Source organism: Haliotis rufescens, unplaced genomic scaffold (assembly GCF_023055435.1).
Source record: "Haliotis rufescens isolate VD_foot unplaced genomic scaffold, xgHalRufe1.0.p SCAF_36, whole genome shotgun sequence".
NCBI lineage: Eukaryota > Metazoa > Mollusca > Gastropoda > Lepetellida > Haliotidae > Haliotis > Haliotis rufescens.
In genome coordinates this window covers 3,158,740-3,184,174 of record NW_025964068.1, presented here as the reverse complement: position 1 = coordinate 3,184,174, position 25,435 = coordinate 3,158,740, and the positions used below count along the sequence as shown (strand labels likewise).

The 25,435-nt window shown below is 39.5% G+C and overlaps 1 protein-coding gene across 2 annotated transcripts in view; it reads right to left on the bottom strand.

Moving 5' to 3' along the window:
• LOC124147734 (neurogenic locus notch homolog protein 1-like) overlaps positions 1-25,435 on the bottom strand; it is a 63,817-nt gene that overhangs the window by 17,568 nt on the left and 20,814 nt on the right. The window contains exons 13-67 of one of the 2 annotated variants that reach the window (XM_048381168.1): positions 25,263-25,379; positions 24,889-25,005; positions 24,539-24,655; positions 24,177-24,239; positions 23,827-23,943; positions 23,453-23,569; positions 23,103-23,219; positions 22,741-22,803; positions 22,017-22,133; positions 21,667-21,783; positions 21,313-21,429; positions 20,959-21,075; positions 20,605-20,721; positions 20,231-20,347; positions 19,881-19,997; positions 19,524-19,640; positions 19,174-19,290; positions 18,496-18,606; positions 18,130-18,240; positions 17,804-17,911; positions 17,352-17,468; positions 15,202-15,351; positions 14,869-15,018; positions 14,537-14,686; positions 14,204-14,353; positions 13,872-14,021; positions 13,540-13,689; positions 13,207-13,356; positions 12,874-13,023; positions 12,541-12,690; positions 12,208-12,357; positions 11,876-12,025; positions 11,543-11,692; positions 11,210-11,359; positions 10,877-11,026; positions 10,544-10,693; positions 10,211-10,360; positions 9,878-10,027; positions 9,545-9,694; positions 9,212-9,361; positions 8,880-9,029; positions 8,547-8,696; positions 8,214-8,363; positions 7,881-8,030; positions 7,548-7,697; positions 7,215-7,364; positions 6,550-6,699; positions 6,102-6,251; positions 5,770-5,919; positions 5,437-5,586; positions 5,104-5,253; positions 4,771-4,920; positions 4,438-4,587; positions 697-845; positions 200-359 (exon numbers count right to left, since the gene is read on the bottom strand). In XM_048381168.1, the coding sequence (XP_048237125.1) occupies positions 200-359; positions 697-845; positions 4,438-4,587; positions 4,771-4,920; positions 5,104-5,253; positions 5,437-5,586; positions 5,770-5,919; positions 6,102-6,251; positions 6,550-6,699; positions 7,215-7,364; positions 7,548-7,697; positions 7,881-8,030; positions 8,214-8,363; positions 8,547-8,696; positions 8,880-9,029; positions 9,212-9,361; positions 9,545-9,694; positions 9,878-10,027; positions 10,211-10,360; positions 10,544-10,693; positions 10,877-11,026; positions 11,210-11,359; positions 11,543-11,692; positions 11,876-12,025; positions 12,208-12,357; positions 12,541-12,690; positions 12,874-13,023; positions 13,207-13,356; positions 13,540-13,689; positions 13,872-14,021; positions 14,204-14,353; positions 14,537-14,686; positions 14,869-15,018; positions 15,202-15,351; positions 17,352-17,468; positions 17,804-17,911; positions 18,130-18,240; positions 18,496-18,606; positions 19,174-19,290; positions 19,524-19,640; positions 19,881-19,997; positions 20,231-20,347; positions 20,605-20,721; positions 20,959-21,075; positions 21,313-21,429; positions 21,667-21,783; positions 22,017-22,133; positions 22,741-22,803; positions 23,103-23,219; positions 23,453-23,569; positions 23,827-23,943; positions 24,177-24,239; positions 24,539-24,655; positions 24,889-25,005; positions 25,263-25,379 (7,437 nt within the window). The remainder of the gene's footprint in view (positions 1-199; positions 360-696; positions 846-4,437; positions 4,588-4,770; positions 4,921-5,103; positions 5,254-5,436; positions 5,587-5,769; positions 5,920-6,101; positions 6,252-6,549; positions 6,700-7,214; positions 7,365-7,547; positions 7,698-7,880; positions 8,031-8,213; positions 8,364-8,546; positions 8,697-8,879; positions 9,030-9,211; positions 9,362-9,544; positions 9,695-9,877; positions 10,028-10,210; positions 10,361-10,543; positions 10,694-10,876; positions 11,027-11,209; positions 11,360-11,542; positions 11,693-11,875; positions 12,026-12,207; positions 12,358-12,540; positions 12,691-12,873; positions 13,024-13,206; positions 13,357-13,539; positions 13,690-13,871; positions 14,022-14,203; positions 14,354-14,536; positions 14,687-14,868; positions 15,019-15,201; positions 15,352-17,351; positions 17,469-17,803; positions 17,912-18,129; positions 18,241-18,495; positions 18,607-19,173; positions 19,291-19,523; positions 19,641-19,880; positions 19,998-20,230; positions 20,348-20,604; positions 20,722-20,958; positions 21,076-21,312; positions 21,430-21,666; positions 21,784-22,016; positions 22,134-22,740; positions 22,804-23,102; positions 23,220-23,452; positions 23,570-23,826; positions 23,944-24,176; positions 24,240-24,538; positions 24,656-24,888; positions 25,006-25,262; positions 25,380-25,435) is intronic. The other variant, XM_048381169.1, reaches the window with a different exon arrangement.

The following is a 25,435-nucleotide window of genomic DNA, read 5'->3' as shown; positions in this document are numbered from 1 at the left end:
TGTCCTCATAATATGGGAATTAGAATCAGTCATCGTTTCAGTCTAAAGTTTTAAATTAGTTTTAAGAACGATCGGATGAGATTCAAACAACGTAAATATTACTTATTATCTGGGCTTTCTTAATCATAGTAAGTCCACCAGTATCTTTGTCTTTGAAATGGTTACTGTCACGTGTATGTGAAGTTAGAAGCTATTGTACCCGGTTGACAGGAATCCCCAGAGTATCCGGCTTTGCAGACACATTTGCAGTTGTTGACATCTCTGAAGTCTGTCCCACTATCGTTACAGATTAAACTGGTACAGGTCTGACCTGGTGGCCTGATTGGTGCCTGGGTTGTTAGGTTGGGAATGCTTGACCCTAAATCAAGCAATCGTATTGTTCAGAGTAATATATATGTAACTAAAGGTTAAGAGGGAAAAAACAAGCAAATCAACATTTTTTTAAAGAAAGTATGTCACTTTGACAAGAAACGCAAGAATATTAATGTGTGCAATGCAGAGGCAGTTTATGTTTCTTCATCACCACAGCAAACCAAGAACAGTGTCCTGGTGCTGTTCTCGGTGGACTACCTTCCCCTAAAGGTATTTAAAAGTACTCCAACATTACTAAATACAAACATGTTTTAACTTTTGTACATGACAGAAGGGCATGCGAAAGATGTCAATCACATTGAAAAGGTAAAGGAAAGAATTAGCCCTCTGACACGAGTCCCCAGAAAATCCACGTCTACAGATACATCTACAATTTCTGATATCTCTCCTGGCTGTCCCTGACTCGTTACAGTTCAGGTTGGTACATGTTTGTCCAGTTGGGGCTGAAGTTGATCGTGGTGGTACACCTGGTCCTAAAGATTTATTCACGACATGCTTAAATAAAACGATTTCTTTTCAAATAAAGTGGGGAATGAAGATGTTGATTGAAATAAATCTCAAATAAGATATGATAGAACGGAGTCACATAGATGATAGAAATGTATATAAAAGATGTCATGCACATTGAATAGGTGCAAAAGAAAGAAAGAATTACCCCGCTGACACGAGTCCCCGGAAAATCCTTGTGTACAGATACATCGACAATTTCTGATATCTCTCCTGGCTGTCCCTGACTCGTTACAGTTAAGGCTGGTACACGTTTGTCCAGTTGGGGCTGAAGTTGATCGTGGTGGTTAAATAAAACAATTTTTTTTTCAAATAAATTGGGGGAGTGAAGATATTGAATGAAATAAATCTCAAATAAGACATGAGAAACCGGCGTCTTATAGATGATAGAAATGTATATGAAAGATGTCATGCACATTGAATAGGTGCAAAAGAAAGAAAGAATTACCCCTCTGACACGAGTCCCCAGAAAATCCACGTCTACAGATACATCGACAATTTCTGATATCTCTCCTGGCTGTCCCTGACTCGTTACAGTTTAGGCTGGTACACGTTTGTCCATTTGGGGCTGAAGTTGATCGTGGTGGTACACCTGGTCCTAAAGATTTATTCACGACATGCTTAAATAATACGGTTTCTTTTCAAATAAAGCGTTGGAATGAAGATGTTGATTGAAATAAATCTCAAATAAGACATGAGAAACCGGCGTCTTATAGATGATAGAAATGTATATGAAAGATGTCATGCACATTGAATAGGTGCAAAAGAAAGAAAAAATTACCCCTCTGACACGAGTCCCCAGAAAATCCACGTCTACAGATACATCGACAATTTCTGATATCTCTCCTGGCTGTCCCTGACTCGTTACAGTTAAGGCTGGTACACGTTTGTCCAGTTGGGGCTGAAGTTGATCGTGGTGGTACACCTGGTCCTAAAGATTTATTCACGACATGCTTAAATAATACGATTTCTTTTCAAATAACGTGGGGGTATGAAGATGTTGATTGAAATAAATCTCAAATAAGATATGAGAAACCGGCGTCTTATAGATAATAGAAATGTATATAAAAGATGTCATGCACATTGAATTGGTGCAAAAGAAAGAAAGAATTACCCCTCTGACACGAGTCCCCAGAAAATCCACGTCTACAGATACATCTACAATTTCTGATATCTCTCCTGGCTGTCCCCGACTCGTTACAGTTAAGGCTGGTACACGTTTGTCCAGTTGGGGCTGAAGTTGATCGTGGTGGTATACCTGGTCCTAAAGATTTATTCACGACATGCTTAAATAAAACGATTTCTTTTCAAATAAAGTGGGGGAGTGAAGATATTAAATGAAAAAAATCTCAAATAAGACATGAGAAACCGGCGTCTTATAGATGATAGAAATGTATATGAAAGATGTCATGCACATTGAATAGGTGCAAAAGAAAGAAAGAATTACCCCTCTGACACGAGTCCCCAGAAAATCCACGTCTACAGATACATCGACAATTTCTGATATCTCTCCTGGCTGTCCCTGACTCGTTACAGTTAAGGCTGGTACACGTTTGTCCAGTTGGGGCTGAAGTTGATCGTGGTGGTACACCTGGTCCTAAAGATTTATTCACGACATGCTTAAATAAAACGATTTCTTTTCAAATAAAGTGGGGGAGTGAAGATATTAAAAGAAATAAATCTCAAATAAGACATGAGAAACCGGCGTCTTATAGATGATAGAAATGTATATAAAAGATGTCATGCACATTGAATAGGTGCAAAAGAAAGAAAGAATTACCCCTCTGACACGAGTCCCCAGAAAATCCACGTCTACAAATACATCTACAATTTCTGATATCTCTCCTGGCTGTCCCCGACTCGTTACAGTTAAGGCTGGTACACGTTTGTCCAGTTGGGGCTGAAGTTGATCGTGGTGGTACACCTGGTCCTAAAGATTTATTCACGACATGCTTAAATAAAACGATTTCTTTTCAAATAAAGTGGGGGATGAAGATGTTGATTGAAATAAATCTCAAATAAGATATGATAGAACAGAGTCACATAGATGATAGAAATGCATATAAAAGATGTCATGCACATTGAATAGGTGCAAAAGAAAGAAAGAATTACCCCTCTGACACGAGTCCCCAGAAAATCCACGTCTACAGATACATCGACAATTTCTGATATCTCTCCTGGCTGTCCCCGACTCGTTACAGTTTAGGCTGGTACACGTTTGTCCAGTTGGGGCTGAAGTTGATCGTGGTGGTACACCTGGTCCTAAAGATTTATTCACGACATGCTTAAATAAAACGATTTCTTTTCAAATAAAGTGGGGAATGAAGATGTTGATTGAAATAAATCTCAAATAAGATATGATAGAACGGAGTCACATAGATGATAGAAATCAGTGCCCCTTTAAATAAAACCATTTCCTTTTAATTAAAGTAGGGGAGTGAAGATATTGAATGAAAAAAATCTCAAATAAGACACGAGAAACCGGCGTCTTATAGATGATAGAAATGTATATGAAAGATGTCATGCACATTGAATAGGTGCAAAAGAAAGAAAGAATTACCCCTCTGACACGAGTCCCCAGAAAATCCACGTCTACAGATACATCTACAATTTCTGATATCTCTCCTGGCTGTCCCTGACTCGTTACAGTTAAGGCTGGTACACGTTTGTCCAGTTGGGGCTGAAGTTGATCGTGGTGGTACACCTGGTCCTAAAGATTTATTCACGACATGCTTAAATAAAACGATTTCTTTTCAAATAAAGTGGGGGATGAAGATGTTGATTGAAATAAATCTCAAATAAGATATGATAGAACAGAGTCACATAGATGATAGAAATGCATATAAAAGATGTCATGCACATTGAATAGGTGCAAAAGAAAGAAAGAATTACCCCTCTGACACGAGTCCCCAGAAAATCCACGTCTACAGATACATCGACAATTTCTGATATCTCTCCTGGCTGTCCCCGACTCGTTACAGTTAAGGCTGGTACACGTTTGTCCAGTCGGGGCTGAAGTTGATCGTGGTGGTACACCTGGTCCTAAAGATTTATTCACGACATGCTTAAATAAAACGATTTCTTTTCAAATAAAGTGGGGGAGTGAAGATATTAAAAGAAATAAATCTCAAATAAGACATGAGAAACCGGCGTCTTATAGATGATAGAAATGTATATAAAAGATGTCATGCACATTGAATAGGTGCAAAAGAAAGAAAGAATTACCCCTCTGACACGAGTCCCCAGAAAATCCACGTCTACAGATACATCGACAATTTCTGATATCTCTCCTGGCTGTCCCCGACTCGTTACAGTTAAGGCTGGTACACGTTTGTCCAGTTGGGGCTGAAGTTGATCGTGGTGGTACACCTGGTCCTAAAGATTTATTCACGAAATGCTTAAATAAAACGATTTCTTTTCAAATAAAGTCGGGGAGTGAAGATATTGAATGAAATAAATCTCAAATAAGATATGATAGACTGGAATCACATAGATGATAGAAATGTATATGAAAGATGTCATGCACATTGAATAGGTGCAAAAGAAAGAAAGAATTACCCCTCTGACACGAGTCCCCAGAAAACCCACGTCTACAGATACATCGACAATTTCTGATATCTCTTCTGGCTGTCCCTGACTCGTTACAGTTAAGGCTGGTACACGTTTGTCCAGTTGGGGCTGAAGTTGATCGTGGTGGTACACCTGGTCCTAAAGATTCATTCACGACATGCTTAAATAAAACGATTTCTTTTCAAATAAAGTCGGGGAGTGAAGATATTGAATGAAATCAATCTCAAATAAGACATGAGAAACCGGCGTCTTATAGATGATAGAAATGTATATAAAAGATGTCATCCACATTGAATTGGTGCAAAAGAAAGAAAGAATTACCCCTCTGACACGAGTCCCCAGAAAATCCACGTCTACAAATACATCGACAATTTCTGATATCTCTCCTGGCTGTCCCCGACTCGTTACAGTTAAGGCTGGTACACGTTTGTCCAGTTGGGGCTGAAGTTGATCGTGGTGGTACACCTGGTCCTAAAGATTTATTCACGACATGCTTAAATAAAACGATTTCTTTTCAAATAAACTGGGGGAGTGAAGATATTGAATGAAATAAATCTCAAATAAGACATGAGAAACCGGCGTCTTATAGATGATAGAAATGTATATAAAAGATGTCATGCACATTGAATAGGTGCAAAAGAAAGAAAGAATTACCCCTCTGACACGAGTCCCCAGAAAATCCACGTCTACAGATACATTTACAATTTCTGATATCTCTCCTGGCCGTCCCTGACTCGTTACAGTTTAGGCTGGTACACGTTTGTCCAGTTGGGGCTGAAGTTGATCGTGGTGGTACACCTGGTCCTAAAGATTTATTCACGACATGCTTAAATAAAACGATTTCTTTTATAATAAAGTGGGGGAGTGAAGATATTAAATGAAATAAATCTCAAATAAGATATGATAGACCGGAATCACATAGATGATAGAAATGTATATGAAAGATGTCATGCACATTGAATAGGTGCAAAAGAAAGAAAGAATTACCCCTCTGACACGAGTCCCCAGAAAACCCACGTCTACAGATACATCGACAATTTCTGATATCTCTCCTGGCTGTCCCTGACTCGTTACAGTTAAGGCTGGTACACGTTTGTCCAGTTGGGGCTGAAGTTGATCGTGGTGGTACACCTGGTCCTAAAGATTTATTCACGACATGCTTAAATAAAACGATTTCTTTTCAAATAAAGTGGGGGAGTGAAGATATTAAAAGAAATAAATCTCAAATAAGACATGAGAAACCGGCGTCTTATAGATGATAGAAATGTATATAAAAGATGTCATGCACATTGAATAGGTGCAAAAGAAAGAAAGAATTACCCCTCTGACACGAGTCCCCAGAAAATCCACGTCTACAAATACATCTACAATTTCTGATATCTCTCCTGGCTGTCCCCGACTCGTTACAGTTAAGGCTGGTACACGTTTGTCCAGTTGGGGCTGAAGTTGATCGTGGTGGTACACCTGGTCCTAAAGATTTATTCACGACATGCTTAAATAAAACGATTTCTTTTCAAATAAAGTGGGGGATGAAGATGTTGATTGAAATAAATCTCAAATAAGATATGATAGAACAGAGTCACATAGATGATAGAAATGCATATAAAAGATGTCATGCACATTGAATAGGTGCAAAAGAAAGAAAGAATTACCCCTCTGACACGAGTCCCCAGAAAATCCACGTCTACAGATACATCGACAATTTCTGATATCTCTCCTGGCTGTCCCCGACTCGTTACAGTTTAGGCTGGTACACGTTTGTCCAGTTGGGGCTGAAGTTGATCGTGGTGGTACACCTGGTCCTAAAGATTTATTCACGACATGCTTAAATAAAACGATTTCTTTTCAAATAAAGTGGGGAATGAAGATGTTGATTGAAATAAATCTCAAATAAGATATGATAGAACGGAGTCACATAGATGATAGAAATCAGTGCCCCTTTAAATAAAACCATTTCCTTTTAATTAAAGTAGGGGAGTGAAGATATTGAATGAAAAAAATCTCAAATAAGACACGAGAAACCGGCGTCTTATAGATGATAGAAATGTATATGAAAGATGTCATGCACATTGAATAGGTGCAAAAGAAAGAAAGAATTACCCCTCTGACACGAGTCCCCAGAAAATCCACGTCTACAGATACATCTACAATTTCTGATATCTCTCCTGGCTGTCCCTGACTCGTTACAGTTAAGGCTGGTACACGTTTGTCCAGTTGGGGCTGAAGTTGATCGTGGTGGTACACCTGGTCCTAAAGATTTATTCACGACATGCTTAAATAAAACGATTTCTTTTCAAATAAAGTGGGGGATGAAGATGTTGATTGAAATAAATCTCAAATAAGATATGATAGAACAGAGTCACATAGATGATAGAAATGCATATAAAAGATGTCATGCACATTGAATAGGTGCAAAAGAAAGAAAGAATTACCCCTCTGACACGAGTCCCCAGAAAATCCACGTCTACAGATACATCGACAATTTCTGATATCTCTCCTGGCTGTCCCCGACTCGTTACAGTTAAGGCTGGTACACGTTTGTCCAGTCGGGGCTGAAGTTGATCGTGGTGGTACACCTGGTCCTAAAGATTTATTCACGACATGCTTAAATAAAACGATTTCTTTTCAAATAAAGTGGGGGAGTGAAGATATTAAAAGAAATAAATCTCAAATAAGACATGAGAAACCGGCGTCTTATAGATGATAGAAATGTATATAAAAGATGTCATGCACATTGAATAGGTGCAAAAGAAAGAAAGAATTACCCCTCTGACACGAGTCCCCAGAAAATCCACGTCTACAGATACATCGACAATTTCTGATATCTCTCCTGGCTGTCCCCGACTCGTTACAGTTAAGGCTGGTACACGTTTGTCCAGTTGGGGCTGAAGTTGATCGTGGTGGTACACCTGGTCCTAAAGATTTATTCACGAAATGCTTAAATAAAACGATTTCTTTTCAAATAAAGTCGGGGAGTGAAGATATTGAATGAAATAAATCTCAAATAAGATATGATAGACTGGAATCACATAGATGATAGAAATGTATATGAAAGATGTCATGCACATTGAATAGGTGCAAAAGAAAGAAAGAATTACCCCTCTGACACGAGTCCCCAGAAAACCCACGTCTACAGATACATCGACAATTTCTGATATCTCTTCTGGCTGTCCCTGACTCGTTACAGTTAAGGCTGGTACACGTTTGTCCAGTTGGGGCTGAAGTTGATCGTGGTGGTACACCTGGTCCTAAAGATTCATTCACGACATGCTTAAATAAAACGATTTCTTTTCAAATAAAGTCGGGGAGTGAAGATATTGAATGAAATCAATCTCAAATAAGACATGAGAAACCGGCGTCTTATAGATGATAGAAATGTATATAAAAGATGTCATCCACATTGAATTGGTGCAAAAGAAAGAAAGAATTACCCCTCTGACACGAGTCCCCAGAAAATCCACGTCTACAAATACATCGACAATTTCTGATATCTCTCCTGGCTGTCCCCGACTCGTTACAGTTAAGGCTGGTACACGTTTGTCCAGTTGGGGCTGAAGTTGATCGTGGTGGTACACCTGGTCCTAAAGATTTATTCACGACATGCTTAAATAAAACGATTTCTTTTCAAATAAACTGGGGGAGTGAAGATATTGAATGAAATAAATCTCAAATAAGACATGAGAAACCGGCGTCTTATAGATGATAGAAATGTATATAAAAGATGTCATGCACATTGAATAGGTGCAAAAGAAAGAAAGAATTACCCCTCTGACACGAGTCCCCAGAAAATCCACGTCTACAGATACATTTACAATTTCTGATATCTCTCCTGGCCGTCCCTGACTCGTTACAGTTTAGGCTGGTACACGTTTGTCCAGTTGGGGCTGAAGTTGATCGTGGTGGTACACCTGGTCCTAAAGATTTATTCACGACATGCTTAAATAAAACGATTTCTTTTATAATAAAGTGGGGGAGTGAAGATATTAAATGAAATAAATCTCAAATAAGATATGATAGACCGGAATCACATAGATGATAGAAATGTATATGAAAGATGTCATGCACATTGAATAGGTGCAAAAGAAAGAAAGAATTACCCCTCTGACACGAGTCCCCAGAAAACCCACGTCTACAGATACATCGACAATTTCTGATATCTCTCCTGGCTGTCCCCGACTCGTTACAGTTAAGGCTGGTACACGTTTGTCCAGTTGGGGCTGAAGTTGATCGTGGTGGTACACCTGGTCCTAAAGATTTATTCACGACATGCTTAAATAAAACGATTTCTTTTCAAATAAAGTGGGGGAGTGAAGATATTGAATGAAATAAATCTCAAATAAGACATGAGAAACCGGCGTCTTATAGATGATAGAAATGTATATAAAAGATGTCATGCACATTGAATAGGTGCAAAAGAAAGAAAGAATTACCCCTCTCACACGAGTCCCCAGAAAATCCACGTCTACAAATACATCGACAATTTCTGATATCTCTCCTGGCTGTCCCCGACTCGTTACAGTTAAGGCTGGTACACGTTTGTCCAGTTGGGGCTGAAGTTGATCGTGGTGGTACACCTGGTCCTAAAGATTTATTCACAACATGCTTAAATTAACGATTTCTTTTCAAATAAAGGGTGGGAATGAAGATGTTGATTGAAATAAATCTCAAATAAGATATGATAGAACAGAGTCACATAGATGATAGAAATGTATATGAAAGATGTCATGCACATTGAATAGGTGCAAAAGAAAGAAAGAATTACCCCTCTCACACGAGTCCCCAGAAAATCCACGTCTACAGATACATCGACAATTTCTGATATCTCTCCTGGCTGTCCCCGACTCGTTACAGTTTAGGCTGGTACACGTTTGTCCAGTTGGGGCTGAAGTTGATCGTGGTGGTACACCTGGTCCTAAAGATTTATTCACGACATGCTTAAATAAAACGATTTCTTTTCAAATAAAGTGGGGGAGTGAAGATATTGAATGAAATAAATCTCAAATAAGACATGAGAAACCGGCGTCTTATAGATGATAGAAATGTATATGAAAGATGTCATGCACATTGAATTGGTGCAAAAGAAAGAAAGAATTACCCCTCTGACACGAGTCCCCAGAAAATCCACGTCTACAGATACATCTACAATTTCTGATATCTCTCCTGGCCGTCCCTGACTCGTTACAGTTTAGGCTGGTACACGTTTGTCCAGTTGGGGCTGAAGTTGATCGTGGTGGTACACCTGGTCCTAAAGATTTATTCACGACATGCTTAAATAAAACGATTTCTTTTCAAATAAAGTGGGCAAGTGAAGATATAAAAAGAAATAAATCTCAAATAAGACATGAGAAACCGGCGTCTTATAGATGATAGAAATGTATATGAAAGATGTCATGCACATTGAATTGGTGCAAAAGAAAGAAAGAATTACCCCTCTGACACGAGTCCCCAGAAAATCCACGTCTACAGATACATCTACAATTTCTGATATCTCTCCTGGCCGTCCCTGACTCGTTACAGTTTAGGCTGGTACACGTTTGTCCAGTTGGGGCTGAAGTTGATCGTGGTGGTACACCTGGTCCTAAAGATTTATTCACGACATGCTTAAATAAAACGATTTCTTTTATAATAAAGTGGGGGAGTGAAGATATTAAATGAAATAAATCTCAAATAAGATATGATAGACCGGAATCACATAGATGATAGAAATGTATATGAAAGATGTCATGCACATTGAATAGGTGCAAAAGAAAGAAAGAATTACCCCTCTCACACGAGTCCCCAGAAAATCCACGTCTACAGATACATCGACAATTTCTGATATCTCTCCTGGCTGTCCCCGACTCGTTACAGTTTAGGCTGGTACACGTTTGTCCAGTTGGGGCTGAAGTTGATCGTGGTGGTACACCTGGTCCTAAAGATTTATTCACGACATGCTTAAATAAAACGATTTCTTTTCAAATAAAGTGGGGGAGTGAAGATATTGAATGAAATAAATCTCAAATAAGACATGAGAAACCGGCGTCTTATAGATGATAGAAATGTATATGAAAGATGTCATGCACATTGAATTGGTGCAAAAGAAAGAAAGAATTACCCCTCTGACACGAGTCCCCAGAAAATCCACGTCTACAGATACATCTACAATTTCTGATATCTCTCCTGGCCGTCCCTGACTCGTTACAGTTTAGGCTGGTACACGTTTGTCCAGTTGGGGCTGAAGTTGATCGTGGTGGTACACCTGGTCCTAAAGATTTATTCACGACATGCTTAAATAAAACGATTTCTTTTCAAATAAAGTGGGCAAGTGAAGATATAAAAAGAAATAAATCTCAAATAAGACATGAGAAACCGGCGTCTTATAGATGATAGAAATGTATATGAAAGATGTCATGCACATTGAATTGGTGCAAAAGAAAGAAAGAATTACCCCTCTGACACGAGTCCCCAGAAAATCCACGTCTACAGATACATCTACAATTTCTGATATCTCTCCTGGCCGTCCCTGACTCGTTACAGTTTAGGCTGGTACACGTTTGTCCAGTTGGGGCTGAAGTTGATCGTGGTGGTACACCTGGTCCTAAAGATTTATTCACGACATGCTTAAATAAAACGATTTCTTTTATAATAAAGTGGGGGAGTGAAGATATTAAATGAAATAAATCTCAAATAAGATATGATAGACCGGAATCACATAGATGATAGAAATGTATATGAAAGATGTCATGCACATTGAATAGGTGCAAAAGAAAGAAAGAATTACCCCTCTGACACGAGTCCCCAGAAAATCCACGTCTACAGATACATCGACAATTTCTGATATCTCTTCTGGCTGTCCCTGACTCGTTACAGTTAAGGCTGGTACACGTTTGTCCAGTTGGGGCTGAAGTTGATCGTGGTGGTACACCTGGTCCTAAAGATTCATTCACGACATGCTTAAATAAAACGATTTCTTTTCAAATAAAGTCGGGGAGTGAAGATATTGAATGAAATAAATCTCAAATAAGACATGAGAAACCGGCGTCTTATAGATGATAGAAATGTATATAAAAGATGTCATGCACATTGAATTGGTGCAAAAGAAAGAAAGAATTACCCCTCTGACACGAGTCCCCAGAAAATCCACGTCTACAAATACATCGACAATTTCTGATATCTCTCCTGGCTGTCCCCGACTCGTTACAGTTAAGGCTGGTACACGTTTGTCCAGTTGGGGCTGAAGTTGATCGTGGTGGTACACCTGGTCCTAAAGATTTATTCACGACATGCTTAAATAAAACGATTTCTTTTCAAATAAAGTGGGGGAGTGAAGATATTGAATGAAATAAATCTCAAATAAGACATGAGAAACCGGCGTCTTATAGATGATAGAAATGTATATAAAAGATGTCATGCACATTGAATAGGTGCAAAAGAAAGAAAGAATTACCCCTCTGACACGAGTCCCCAGAAAATCCACGTCTACAGATACATCTACAATTTCTGATATCTCTCCTGGCTGTCCCCGACTCGTTACAGTTAAGGCTGGTACACGTTTGTCCAGTTGGGGCTGAAGTTGATCGTGGTGGTACACCTGGTCCTAAAGATTTATTCACAACATGCTTAAATTAACGATTTCTTTTCAAATGAAGTGTGGGAATGAAGAAGTTGATTGAAATAAATCTCAAATAAGATATGATAGAACAGAGTCACATAGATGATATAAATGTATATGAAAGATGTCATGCACATTGAATAGGTGCAAAAGAAAGAAAGAATTACCCCTCTCACACGAGTCCCCAGAAAATCCACGTCTACAGATACATCTACAATTTCTGATATCTCTCCTGGCTGTCCCCGACTCGTTACAGTTTAGGCTGGTACACGTTTGTCCAGTTGGGGCTGAAGTTGATCGTGGTGGTACACCTGGTCCTAAAGATTTATTCACGACATGCTTAAATAAAACGATTTCTTTTCAAATAAAGTGGGCAAGTGAAGATATAAAAAGAAATAAATCTCAAATAAGACATGAGAAACCGGCGTCTTATAGATGATAGAAATGTATATGAAAGATGTCATGCACATTGAATTGGTGCAAAAGAAAGAAAGAATTACCCCTCTGACACGAGTCCCCAGAAAATCCACGTCTACAGATACATCTACAATTTCTGATATCTCTCCTGGCCGTCCCTGACTCGTTACAGTTTAGGCTGGTACACGTTTGTCCAGTTGGGGCTGAAGTTGATCGTGGTGGTACACCTGGTCCTAAAGATTTATTCACGACATGCTTAAATAAAACGATTTCTTTTATAATAAAGTGGGGGAGTGAAGATATTAAATGAAATAAATCTCAAATAAGATATGATAGACCGGAATCACATAGATGATAGAAATGTATATGAAAGATGTCATGCACATTGAATAGGTGCAAAAGAAAGAAAGAATTACCCCTCTGACACGAGTCCCCAGAAAACCCACGTCTACAGATACATCGACAATTTCTGATATCTCTCCTGGCTGTCCCTGACTCGTTACAGTTAAGGCTGGTACACGTTTGTCCAGTTGGGGCTGAAGTTGATCGTGGTGGTACACCTGGTCCTAAAGATTTATTCACGACATGCTTAAATAAAACGATTTCTTTTCAAATAAAGTCGGGGAGTGAAGATATTGAATGAAATAAATCTCAAATAAGACATGAGAAACCGGCGTCTTATAGATGATAGAAATGTATATAAAAGATGTCATGCACATTGAATTGGTGCAAAAGAAAGAAAGAATTACCCCTCTGACACGAGTCCCCAGAAAATCCACGTCTACAAATACATCGACAATTTCTGATATCTCTCCTGGCTGTCCCCGACTCGTTACAGTTAAGGCTGGTACACGTTTGTCCAGTTGGGGCTGAAGTTGATCGTGGTGGTACACCTGGTCCTAAAGATTTATTCACGACATGCTTAAATAAAACGATTTCTTTTCAAATAAACTGGGGGAGTGAAGATATTGAATGAAATAAATCTCAAATAAGACATGAGAAACCGGCGTCTTATAGATGATAGAAATGTATATAAAAGATGTCATGCACATTGAATAGGTGCAAAAGAAAGAAAGAATTACCCCTCTGACACGAGTCCCCAGAAAATCCACGTCTACAAATACATCGACAATTTCTGATATCTCTCCTGGCTGTCCCCGACTCGTTACAGTTAAGGCTGGTACACGTTTGTCCAGTTGGGGCTGAAGTTGATCGTGGTGGTACACCTGGTCCTAAAGATTTATTCACAACATGCTTAAATTAACGATTTCTTTTCAAATGAAGTGTGGGAATGAAGATGTTGATTGAAATAAATCTCAAATAAGATATGATAGAACAGAGTCACATAGATGATAGAAATGTATATGAAAGATGTCATGGACATTGAATAGGTGCAAAAGAAAGAAAGAATTACCCCTCTCACACGAGTCCCCAGAAAATCCACGTTTACAGATACATCGACAATTTCTGATATCTCTCCTGGCTGTCCCTGACTCGTTACAGTTCAGGTTGGTACACGTTTGTCCAGTTGGGGCTGAAGTTGATCGTGGTGGTACACCTGGTCCTAAAGATTTATTCACGACATGCTTAAATTAACGATTTCTTTTCAAATAAAATGGGGGAGTGAAGATATTGAATGAAATAAATCTCAAATAAGACATGAGAAACCGGCGTCTTATAGATGATAGAAATGTATATGAAAGATGTCATGCACATTGAATAGGTGCAAAAGAAAGAAAGAATTACCCCTCTGACACGAGTCCCCAGAAAATCCACGTCTACAAATACATCGACAATTTCTGATAGCTCTCCTGGCTGTCCCTGACTCGTTACAGTTTAGGCTGGTACACGTTTGTCCATTTGGGGCTGAAGTTGATCGTGGTGGTACACCTGGTCCTAAAGATTTATTCACGACATGCTTAAATAAAACGATTTCTTTTCAAATAAAGTGGGGGAGTGAAGATATTGAATGAAATAAATCTCAAATAAGATATGAGAAACCGGCGTCTTATAGATGATAGAAATGTATATGAAAGATGTCATGGACATTGAATAGGTGCAAAAGAAAGAAAGAATTACCCCTCTCACACGAGTCCCCAGAAAATCCACGTCTACAGATACATCGACAATTTCTGATATCTCTCCTGGCTGTCCCTGACTCGTTACAGTTAAGGCTGGTACACGTTTGTCCAGTTGGGGCTGAAGTTGATCGTGGTGGTACACCTGGTCCTAAAGATTTATTCACGACATGCTTAAATAAAACGATTTCTTTTCAAATAAAGTGGGCGAGTGAAGTTGTGAATGAAATAAATCTCAAATAAGACATGAGAAACCGGCGTCTTATAGATGATAGAAATGTATATAAAAGATGTCATGGACATTGAATAGGTGCAAAAGAAAGAAAGAATTACCCCTCTGACACGAGTCCCCAGAAAATCCACGTCTACAGATACATCTACAATTTCTGATATCTCTCCTGGCTGTCCCTGACTCGTTACAGTTCAGGCTGGTACATGTTTGTCCAGTTGGGGCTGAAGTTGATCGTGGTGGTACACCTGGTCCTAAAGATTTATTTACGACATGCTTAAATAAAACAATTTCCTTTCAAATAAAGTGGGGGAGTGAAGATATTGAATGAAATAAATCTCAAATAAGATTTGATAGACCGGAATCACATAGATGATAGAAATGTATATAAAAGATGTCATGCACATTGAATAGGTGCAAAAGAAAGAAAGAATTACCCCTCTGACACGAGTCCCCAGAAAATCCACGTCTACAGATACATCTACAATTTCTGATATCTCTCCTGGCTGTCCCTGACTCGTTACAGTTTAGGCTGGTACACGTTTGTCCAGTTGGGGCTGAAGTTGATCGTGGTGGTACACCTGGTCCTAAAGATTTATTCACGACATGCTTAAATAAAACGATTTCTTTTCAAATAAAGTGGGGTAATGAAGAAGTTGATTGAAATATATCTCAAATAAGATATGATAGACCAGAGTCAAGGTAGAAATGTATATGAAAGATGTTATGTCAATGAAAAGGTGGAAAAGAAAGATATATCTACAATGTAGGCTGGCACACGTTTTTTTCCGGTGGGAAGGCTATGGCCTGTGTTGAGCGTGGTGGAACATCTGGTCCTAATGTTGTTTGCGCGATATGTTTACAGACGTTTAGAAAATACAATTTTTTAACAAGATAGGGTTTGATACAGCATGTGAGCTGAAAATTGAATGAACAAGTAGAAAGCATTAAAATGAGAGAAATACTCGTGTATGAGACACGGGATAATGAGTACAGAAGAGCGACAGAGTACCCCTCTGAGACATTTGTTAATGAGGGCCAGCTGGAGCTTGAATGGATAGTGATGGTAACTACGCAACATACCTACATATTATTATTCAGTAAAATTTGTGAAGAGTTATACTATTTTACCATGTTGTTACAGACTATATACTATTGGGTTGACAAGCCTATACGAAAACAATTAAATAATATAATTGAGTGATGAAGTATATTGAGGAACTATATCAGACAGTAATCAGTAATCAGGGACTGAAGTCTGAAAAAACAAGTTGCTCGTCTGTGACTACTTATGGAAGTGGAAAAGTAGAGGCGATGCAATCTTACTGAGGTAACAATGATTTTAAAAAAGTGTGAGGAAAGAGAAAAATGAACGAAATCAGCTAATCTGATGCTTGGGCAAAGAATGTATTGTATCAAAACGAATGAAGAAAAGTGAAAGCCATGGCCAGTATGTGAGAGTGAGTGAGTTTAGTTTTATGCCGTCTTTGCAATATTTCAGCAATATCACAATATCACAGAGGGTGACACCAGATATTGGAGTCTCACATTGTACCCATATGGAGAATAGAACCCGGGCCTTTTGTGTGATGAGAGAACGCGAAACCACGAGGCTAGCCCGTACATATGCACCGTCTGGGATTATTGTTGAAAAGGGAGAAGAAAATGTATGTCTATTACTGGAGCAGTCTTGTCCAGTGTATCCGTCCTGACATACGCACTGACAGTTCAGTTCATCAACAGATGCTGTTCCTTTGTCGTTACATCGAGGGTCACATCTTGGAGCTGAAATGCAACATTTGTATTTCCATGACAACGCACAGAATGCAGCAGAGACAGGAGGTCCTTTATTTAATGGGAAAGCCTTAAAGGTTGAGGCAGAGTGACTGTAAACGTTGTATAAGACATTGCTATACAGAAGGCATGCATGTATAGTAACTGCACATTGAAGATACTAGTTTTAGGAAATGTCCATCCAAAGAGGCAAAACAATGGAACAAAAAGACATACCTTCAGGAATCGGTGTCTGACAAAGAAAAGAATATTGAAGCACACAGGTCATACAAATGGAATATACAACTGTATATCCATAGAATCCACGCTTTCAGAGTGGTTCATGCAGGAGAAGCAGGGTTTCAATAAAACATGTTCAGATTTTACTGGACACACTAAATACAAGGATGGTGCTGCTTTTAGATACCTAACAGCAAATTTACCATCGACGGCGGGGTTTTCTGTATTACATGTGCACGATGTGCGCTAGGGTAGCCCGCATGTGATACAGATGAAAGACAATATCTTCTGTAGAAGACGCTCCCAAACAAAACACATAACATCGCAATTCTTACAGGTTTATTTGTCTGTTTATAATCCCCATTTTGCGCAGTTTAACAAACATTTCCCCTGCCTGCAGGACCATCAGTAATGAATGAAAACACATCTGTTCCGGAACTGGATGGTTCTCTCCTCCTCGGCGGCTGAAGCACCGCTGCAGAATCTTGTAGAAACCTACCTGGCATTCCCCGGATCTGGAGGTAAAGACACCACGCTCTCTGTTTGATACCCCTGCAATGTAACTATGACTTACTTGGTGTTTGACATGTAGGTCCTGTGAACTGGGGGGTACATCTGCATTCGCAGTTACCACTGAAGGCGTTCTGGACTGCGCTGCCGCGGTTTGCACAGGTGATAACGCTTGAACAGTCTGAAAGGCAATAACACCATCTTGTAAACGTTTTCTTGACCAAATGTTACAGCTTTTGAGTAAGTGAATGTCAGTTATTTCGCAGCGTGTTAGTGGAAGTAAATTCTGAAGTGAAGCCGGTTTCGAAATCTAAGAACACTGACACGGTGCTGCCCAACCCAAAATCATATTAGTGTCGCACCTTCGATGATAGGATTCAGGTCCTCCGAAAGGACGTAATCCTGTACCGCGAATTTCAGCACCCTAGACCACTGGACCGCCCGTAACTCCGTAAAGCATTTGAAATGGCCGGCGAATTGCAAGTTTCAGAATTTAGAAAACAAAATACTACACACCTCTAATTTGACAGTTGGTTCCCGAGTAACCGAAGGGGCACTGGCATCGACACGAACCGGACTGACTGACAGCTGTGCCGCCGTTCTGGCAGATAAGTGAGGAACAATCTGAAAAGAAACAGTTAACAAAAACTTAATGAATGAACTTAAATAGATAAAAGGCTTTACAACTTCCATGACCAGTATTTAGAATTAGGTTTTCTATTTGGATTCGCAACTTATCCGTCTTTTTAGTATCCGAAAGGTCATAATATTTTTACCATGTTCGTTTGACATTTATTTTGAATGAACTATTGCTCCGATTTAAGACTTTAAGCTGTACATACCTTGGTTCTCACAGTTGCTCCCCGTGAAACCAGAAGCACATTGGCATCTGCATGTACCGAACTGGTTAACCGCTACACCGCCATTGCGACAGGAAATCTGTCTCGTGCAGTCTGGGAAGGAGGGAAGAACGTTGTATAATATTCTCTCAGTCTTGTTATAATTTTTATGAACGTTGGATGACAGACAACTTTTTCGTTTTGTTTGTAAAACACTTTCGACTAGCTGAATACGTAAAAGTCCATATGTGAATGTTTGTACACAATCCACATACCCAACACCTAGTGGCATTAACGTCTCTCTGCGACTCATAACATTATTTGTTTGATGGTTTCAATTTTATAGACTTGGACTTGGCAAACACTCACCAACGTTCGCACAAGTTGGTCCTGAGTAGCCAGCCGGACAGCGACATGTGCAACTTCCAAACTGTTCAATCGCTGTTCCCGAGTTCTCGCATAGGAGTTGTGTTGAACAGTCTGGAGAAGTGAGGTGATATGTAAAAAGATACTGTGATATGTAACGATATGTAAGTCAAGATAATGTTTGGGTAGGACGCTGACATAATGATAGGATAGGAGGTTGACCTAATGATAGGGTAGGACGTTGACATAAGGATACGATGTTGACATAATGATAGGACGTTGACATAATCATAGGACGTTGACTTAATGATAGGATAGGACGTTGACATAATCATAGGACGTTGACTTAATGATAGGATAGGACGTTGAAATAATCATAGGACGTTGACTTAATGATAGGATAGGACGTTGACATAATCATAGGACGTTGACTTAATGATAGGATAGGACGTTGACATAATGATATAATTAGAGGAGGATGTTAACAGCATGAGAAATATATATATATACGATCGCCCAAAGGAGCCAGAAACAGCATTTTCGCCATTTTGACAGTTAATGTCAGCGCTGGTGCACACTAAAAGCAATATTGGTTACAATGTAGCAAAATATACATGGTTTCAAGAGGATATATATAAAGTGAAGAGCAGCAATAACGCTCGCACGCTCGCACGCACTGACCTCTGGTCTGGCAGTTGGTGCCGGTGTAGCCAGTTCTGCAGCTGCACGCGCATCGCCCAAAGGAGTTAGACACAGCTGTTCCGCCATTTTGACAGTTAATGTCAGCGCTTGTGCACACTAAAAGCAATATTGATCTCCATAACTACCTACATATTTGGATAATATTCAATTTTGGATAACCGTGTGGAACAAAGTTTGAATTTGCCATGGCTTGCTCATTATGAATTCTTAAGCAGAGGTGACCATTTGCTTTGTATTTACATTTACATCCAAAAGTAGATCATAACGATAAATATAACAAGAATAGAGACATGAAGTGAAGGACGGTAATAACGCTCGCGTGCACTGACCCCTAGTCTGACAGTTGGTGCCTGTATAGCCAGTTCTGCAGCTGCACGCGCATCGCCCAAAGGAGCCAGAAACAGCTGTTCCGCCATTTTGACAGTTAATGTCAGCGCTTGCGCACACTAAAAGCAATATTGTTCCTACTAAATACCAAAATATTTGGCTTGAACTTCAGTTTTTTTGTAATAGAAAATATGTATTTGTACTTTATGACATCTGTTAATGCCTCTCTCATTCTAATTGTTAAGAATGTTGGCCATTTAGCTTTTCAGGTATAGCTCCATGAAACATAAATGGTAATTAGAAATATTTCAAGAAGAAATGTAAACTGTTGAGCAGTAATAACGCTCGCACGCACTGACCTCTGGTCTGACAGTTGGTACCGGTGTAGCCAGTTCTGCAGCTGCACGCGCATCGTCCAAAGGAGCCAGAAACAGCTGTTCCGCCATTTTGACAGTTAATATCAGCGCTTGTGCACACTAAAAGCAATATTGGTCTCCATAAATACAAACATATTTGGATAATATTCAATTTTGGATAACCGTGTGGAACAAAGTTTGAATTTGCCACGGCTTGCTCATTTCGTATTCTTAAGCAGAAATGACCATTTGCTTTGTATTTACATTTACATCCAAAAGTAGATCATAACGATCAATATAACAAGAATAGAGACATGAAGTGAAGCACAGTAATAACGCTCGCGTGCACTGACCCCTAGTCTGACAGTTGGTACCGGTATAGCCAGTTCTGCAGCTGCACACGCATCGCCCAAAGGAGTTAGAAACAGCTGTTCCGCCATTTTGACAGTTAATATCAGCGCTTGTGCACACTTAAAGCAATATTGGTCTCCATAAATACAAACATATTTGGATAATATTCAATTTTGAATAACCACGAGTTATGTGCAAACCTACATGGCGTGTAACAAAGTTTGAATTTGCCATGGCTTGCTCATTATGAATTCTTAAGCAGAGGTGACCATTTGCTTTGTATTTACATTTACATCCAAAGGTAGATCATAACGATAAATATAACAAGAATAGAGACATGAAGTGAAGGACGGTAATAACGCTCGCGTGCACTGACCCCTAGTCTGACAGTTGGTGCCGGTATAGCCAGTTCTGCAGCTGCACGCGCATCGCCCAAAGGAGCCAGAAACAGCTGTTCCGCCATTTTGACAGTTAATGTCAGCGCTTGTGCACACTAAAACAATATCGGTCTCAATAAATCCCAAATTATTTGGCTTGAACATCAGTTTTGTAATATAAAAGATGGATTTGTACTTTATGACATCTGTTAATGCTTCTTTCATTCTAATTGTTAAGATTGTTGGCCATTTAGCTTTTCAGGTTTAACTTCATCAAAACATAAATGGTAATTAGAAATATTTCAAGAAGAAATGTAAACTGTTGGGCAGTAATTACGCTCGCACGCACTGACCTCTGGTCTGGCAGTTGGTGCCGGTGTAGCCAGTTCTGCAGCTGCACGCGCATCGCCCAAAGGAGTTAGACACAGCTGTTCCGCCATTTTGACAGTTAATGTCAGCGCTTGTGCACACTTAAACAATATCGGTCTCAATAAATCCAAAAATATTTGGCTTGAACATCAGTTTTGTAATATAAAAGGTGGATTTGTACTTTATGTCATCTGTTAATGCCTCTTTCATTCTAATTGCTAAGAATGTTGGCCATTTAGCTTTTCAGGTTTAACTATATCAAAACATAAATGGTAATTAGAAATATTTCAAGAAGAAATGTAAACTGTTCAGCAGTAATTACGCTCGCACGCACTGACCTCTGGTCTGGCAGTTGGTGCCGGTGTAGCCAGTTCTGCAGCTGCACGCGCATCGCCCAAAGGAGTTAGACACAGCTGTTCCGCCATTTTGACAGTTAATGTCAGCACTTGTGCACACTAAAACAATATCGGTCTCAATAAATCCAAAAATATTTGGCTTGAACATCAGTTTTGTAATATAAAAGGTGGATTTGTACTTTATGTCATCTGTTAATGCCTCTTTCATTCTAATTGTCAAGATTGTTGGCCATTTAGCTTTTCAGGTTTAACTTCATCAAAACATAAATCGTAATTAGAAATATTTCAAAAAGAAATGTAAACTGTTCAGCAGTAATTACGCTCGCACGCACTGACCTCTGGTCTGGCAGTTGGTGCCGGTGTAGCCAGTTCTGCAGCTGCACGCGCATCGCCCAAAGGAGTTAGACACAGCTGTTCCGCCATTTTGACAGTTAATGTCAGCGCTTGTGCACACTAAAAGCAATATTGATCTCCATAACTACCTACATATTTGGATAATATTCAATTTTGGATAACCGTGTGGAACAAAGTTTGAATTTGCCACGGCTTGCTCATTTCGTATTCTTAAGCAGAAATGACCATTTGCTTTGTATTTACATTTACATCCAAAAGTAGATCATAACGATCAATATAACAAGAATAGAGACATGAAGTGAAGCACAGTAATAACGCTCGCGTGCACTGACCCCTAGTCTGACAGTTGGTGCCGGTATAGCCAGTTCTGCAGCTGCACACGCATCGTCCAAAGGAGCCAGAAACAGCTGTTCCGCCATTTTGACAGTTAATATCAACGCTTGTGCACACTAAAAGCAATATTGGTCTCCATAAATACAAACATATTTGGATAATATTCAATTTTGAATAACCACGAGTTATGTGCAAACCTACATGACGTGTAACAAAGTTTGAATTTGCCATGGCTTGCTCATTATGAATTCTTAAGCAGAGGTGACCATTTGCTTTGTATTTACATTTACATCCAAAGGTAGATCATAACGATAAATATAACAAGAATAGAGACATGAAGTGAAGGACGGTAATAACGCTCGCGTGCACTGACCCCTAGTCTGACAGTTGGTGCCTGTATAGCCAGTTCTGCAGCTGCACGCGCAACGCCCAAAGGAGTTAGAAACAGCTGTTCCGCCATTTTGACAGTTAATGTCAGCGCTTGTGCACACCAAAAGCAATATTGATCTCCATAACTACCTACATATTTGGATAATATTCAATTTTGGATAACCGTGTGGAACAAAGTTTGATTTTGCCACGGCTTGCTCATTTCGTATTCTTAAGCAGAAATGACCATTTGCTTTGTATTTACATTTACATCCAAAAGTAGATCATAACGATCAATATAACAAAAATAGAGACATGAAGTGAAGCACAGTAATAACGCTCGCGTGCACTGACCCCTAGTCTGACAGTTGGTGCCGGTATAGCCAATTCTGCATCGTCCAAAGGAGCCTGAAAGAGCTGTTCCGCCATTTTGACAGTTAATATCAGCGCTTGTGCACACCAAAAGCAATATTGGTCTCCATAAATACAAACATATTTGGATAATATTCAATTTTGAATAACCACGAGTTATGTGCAAACCTACATGACGTGTAACAAAGTTTGAATTTGCCATGGCTTGCTCATTATGAATTCTTAAGCAGAGGTGACCATTTGCTTTGTATTTACATTTACATCCAAAGGTAGATCATAACGATAAATATAACAAGAATAGAGACATGAAGTGAAGGACGGTAATAACGCTCGCGTGCACTGACCCCTGGTCTGACAGTTGGTGCCTGTATAGCCAGTTCTGCAGCTGCACGCGCATCGCCCAAAGGAGTTAGAAACAGCTGTTCCGCCATTTTGACAGTTAATGTCAGCGCTTGTGCACACCAAAAGCAATATTGATCTCCATAACTACCTACATATTTGGATAATATTCAATTTTGGATAACCGTGTGGAACAAAGTTTGAATTTGCCACGGCTTGCTCATTTCGTATTCTTAAGCAGAAATGACAATTTGCTTTGTATTTACATTTACATCCAAAAGTAGATCATAACGATCAATATAACAAGAATAGAGACATGAAGTGAAGCACAGTAATAACGCTCGCGTGCACTGACCCCTAGTCTGACAGTTGGTGCCGGTATAGCCAGTTCTGCAGCTGCACACGCATCGTCCAAAGGAGCCAGAAACAGCTGTTCCGCCATTTTGACAGTTAATATCAACGCTTGTGCACACTAAAAGCAATATTGGTCTCCATAAATACAAACATATTTGGATAATATTCAATTTTGAATAACCACGAGTTATGTGCAAACCTACATGACGTGTAACAAAGTTTGAATTTGCCATGGCTTGCTCATTATGAATTCTTAAGCAGAGGTGACCATTTGCTTTGTATTTACATTTACATCCAAAGGTAGATCATAACGATAAATATAACAAGAATAGAGACATGAAGTGAAGGACGGTAATAACGCTCGCGTGCACTGACCCCTAGTCTGACAGTTGGTGCCTGTATAGCCAGTTCTGCAGCTGCACGCGCAACGCCCAAAGGAGTTAGACACAGCTGTTCCGCCATTTTGACAGTTAATGTCAGCGCTTGTGCACACCAAAAGCAATATTGATCTCCATAACTACCTACATATTTGGATAATATTCAATTTTGGATAACCGTGTGGAACAAAGTTTGATTTTGCCACGGCTTGCTCATTTCGTATTCTTAAGCAGAAATGACCATTTGCTTTGTATTTACATTTACATCCAAAAGTAGATCATAACGATCAATATAACAAAAATAGAGACATGAAGTGAAGCACAGTAATAACGCTCGCGTGCACTGACCCCTAGTCTGACAGTTGGTGCCGGTATAGCCAATTCTGCATCGTCCAAAGGAGCCTGAAAGAGCTGTTCCGCCATTTTGACAGTTAATATCAGCGCTTGTGCACACCAAAAGCAATATTGGTCTCCATAAATACAAACATATTTGGATAATATTCAATTTTGAATAACCACGAGTTATGTGCAAACCTACATGACGTGTAACAAAGTTTGAATTTGCCATGGCTTGCTCATTATGAATTCTTAAGCAGAGGTGACCATTTGCTTTGTATTTACATTTACATCCAAAGGTAGATCATAACGATAAATATAACAAGAATAGAGACATGAAGTGAAGGACGGTAATAACGCTCGCGTGCACTGACCCCTAGTCTGACAGTTGGTGCCTGTATAGCCAGTTCTGCAGCTGCACGCGCATCGCCCAAAGGAGTTAGAAACAGCTGTTCCGCCATTTTGACAGTTAATGTCAGCGCTTGTGCACACCAAAAGCAATATTGATCTCCATAACTACCTACATATTTGGATAATATTCAATTTTGGATAACCGTGTGGAACAAAGTTTGATTTTGCCACGGCTTGCTCATTTCGTATTCTTAAGCAGAAATGACCATTTGCTTTGTATTTACATTTACATCCAAAAGTAGATCATAACGATCAATATAACAAGAATAGAGACATGAAGTGAAGCACAGTAATAACGCTCGCGTGCACTGACCCCTAGTCTGACAGTTGGTGCCGGTATAGCCAGTTCTGCAGCTGCACACGCATCGTCCAAAGGAGCCAGAAACAGCTGTTCCGCCATTTTGACAGTTAATGTCAGCGCTTGTGCACACTAAAAGCAATATTGGTCTCCATAAATACAAACATATTTGGATAATATTCAATTTTGAATAACCACGAGTTATGTGCAAACCTACATGACGTGTAACAAAGTTTGAATTTGCCATGGCTTGCTCATTATGAATTCTTAAGCAGAGGTGACCATTTGCTTTGTATTTACATTTACATCCAAAGGTAGATCATAACGATAAATATAACAAGAATAGAGACATGAAGTGAAGGACGGTAATAACGCTCGCGTGCACTGACCCCTAGTCTGACAGTTGGTGCCTGTATAGCCAGTTCTGCAGCTGCACGCGCAACGCCCAAAGGAGTTAGACACAGCTGTTCCGCCATTTTGACAGTTAATGTCAGCGCTTGTGCACACTAAAAGCAATATTGATCTCCATAACTACCTACATATTTGGATAATATTCAATTTT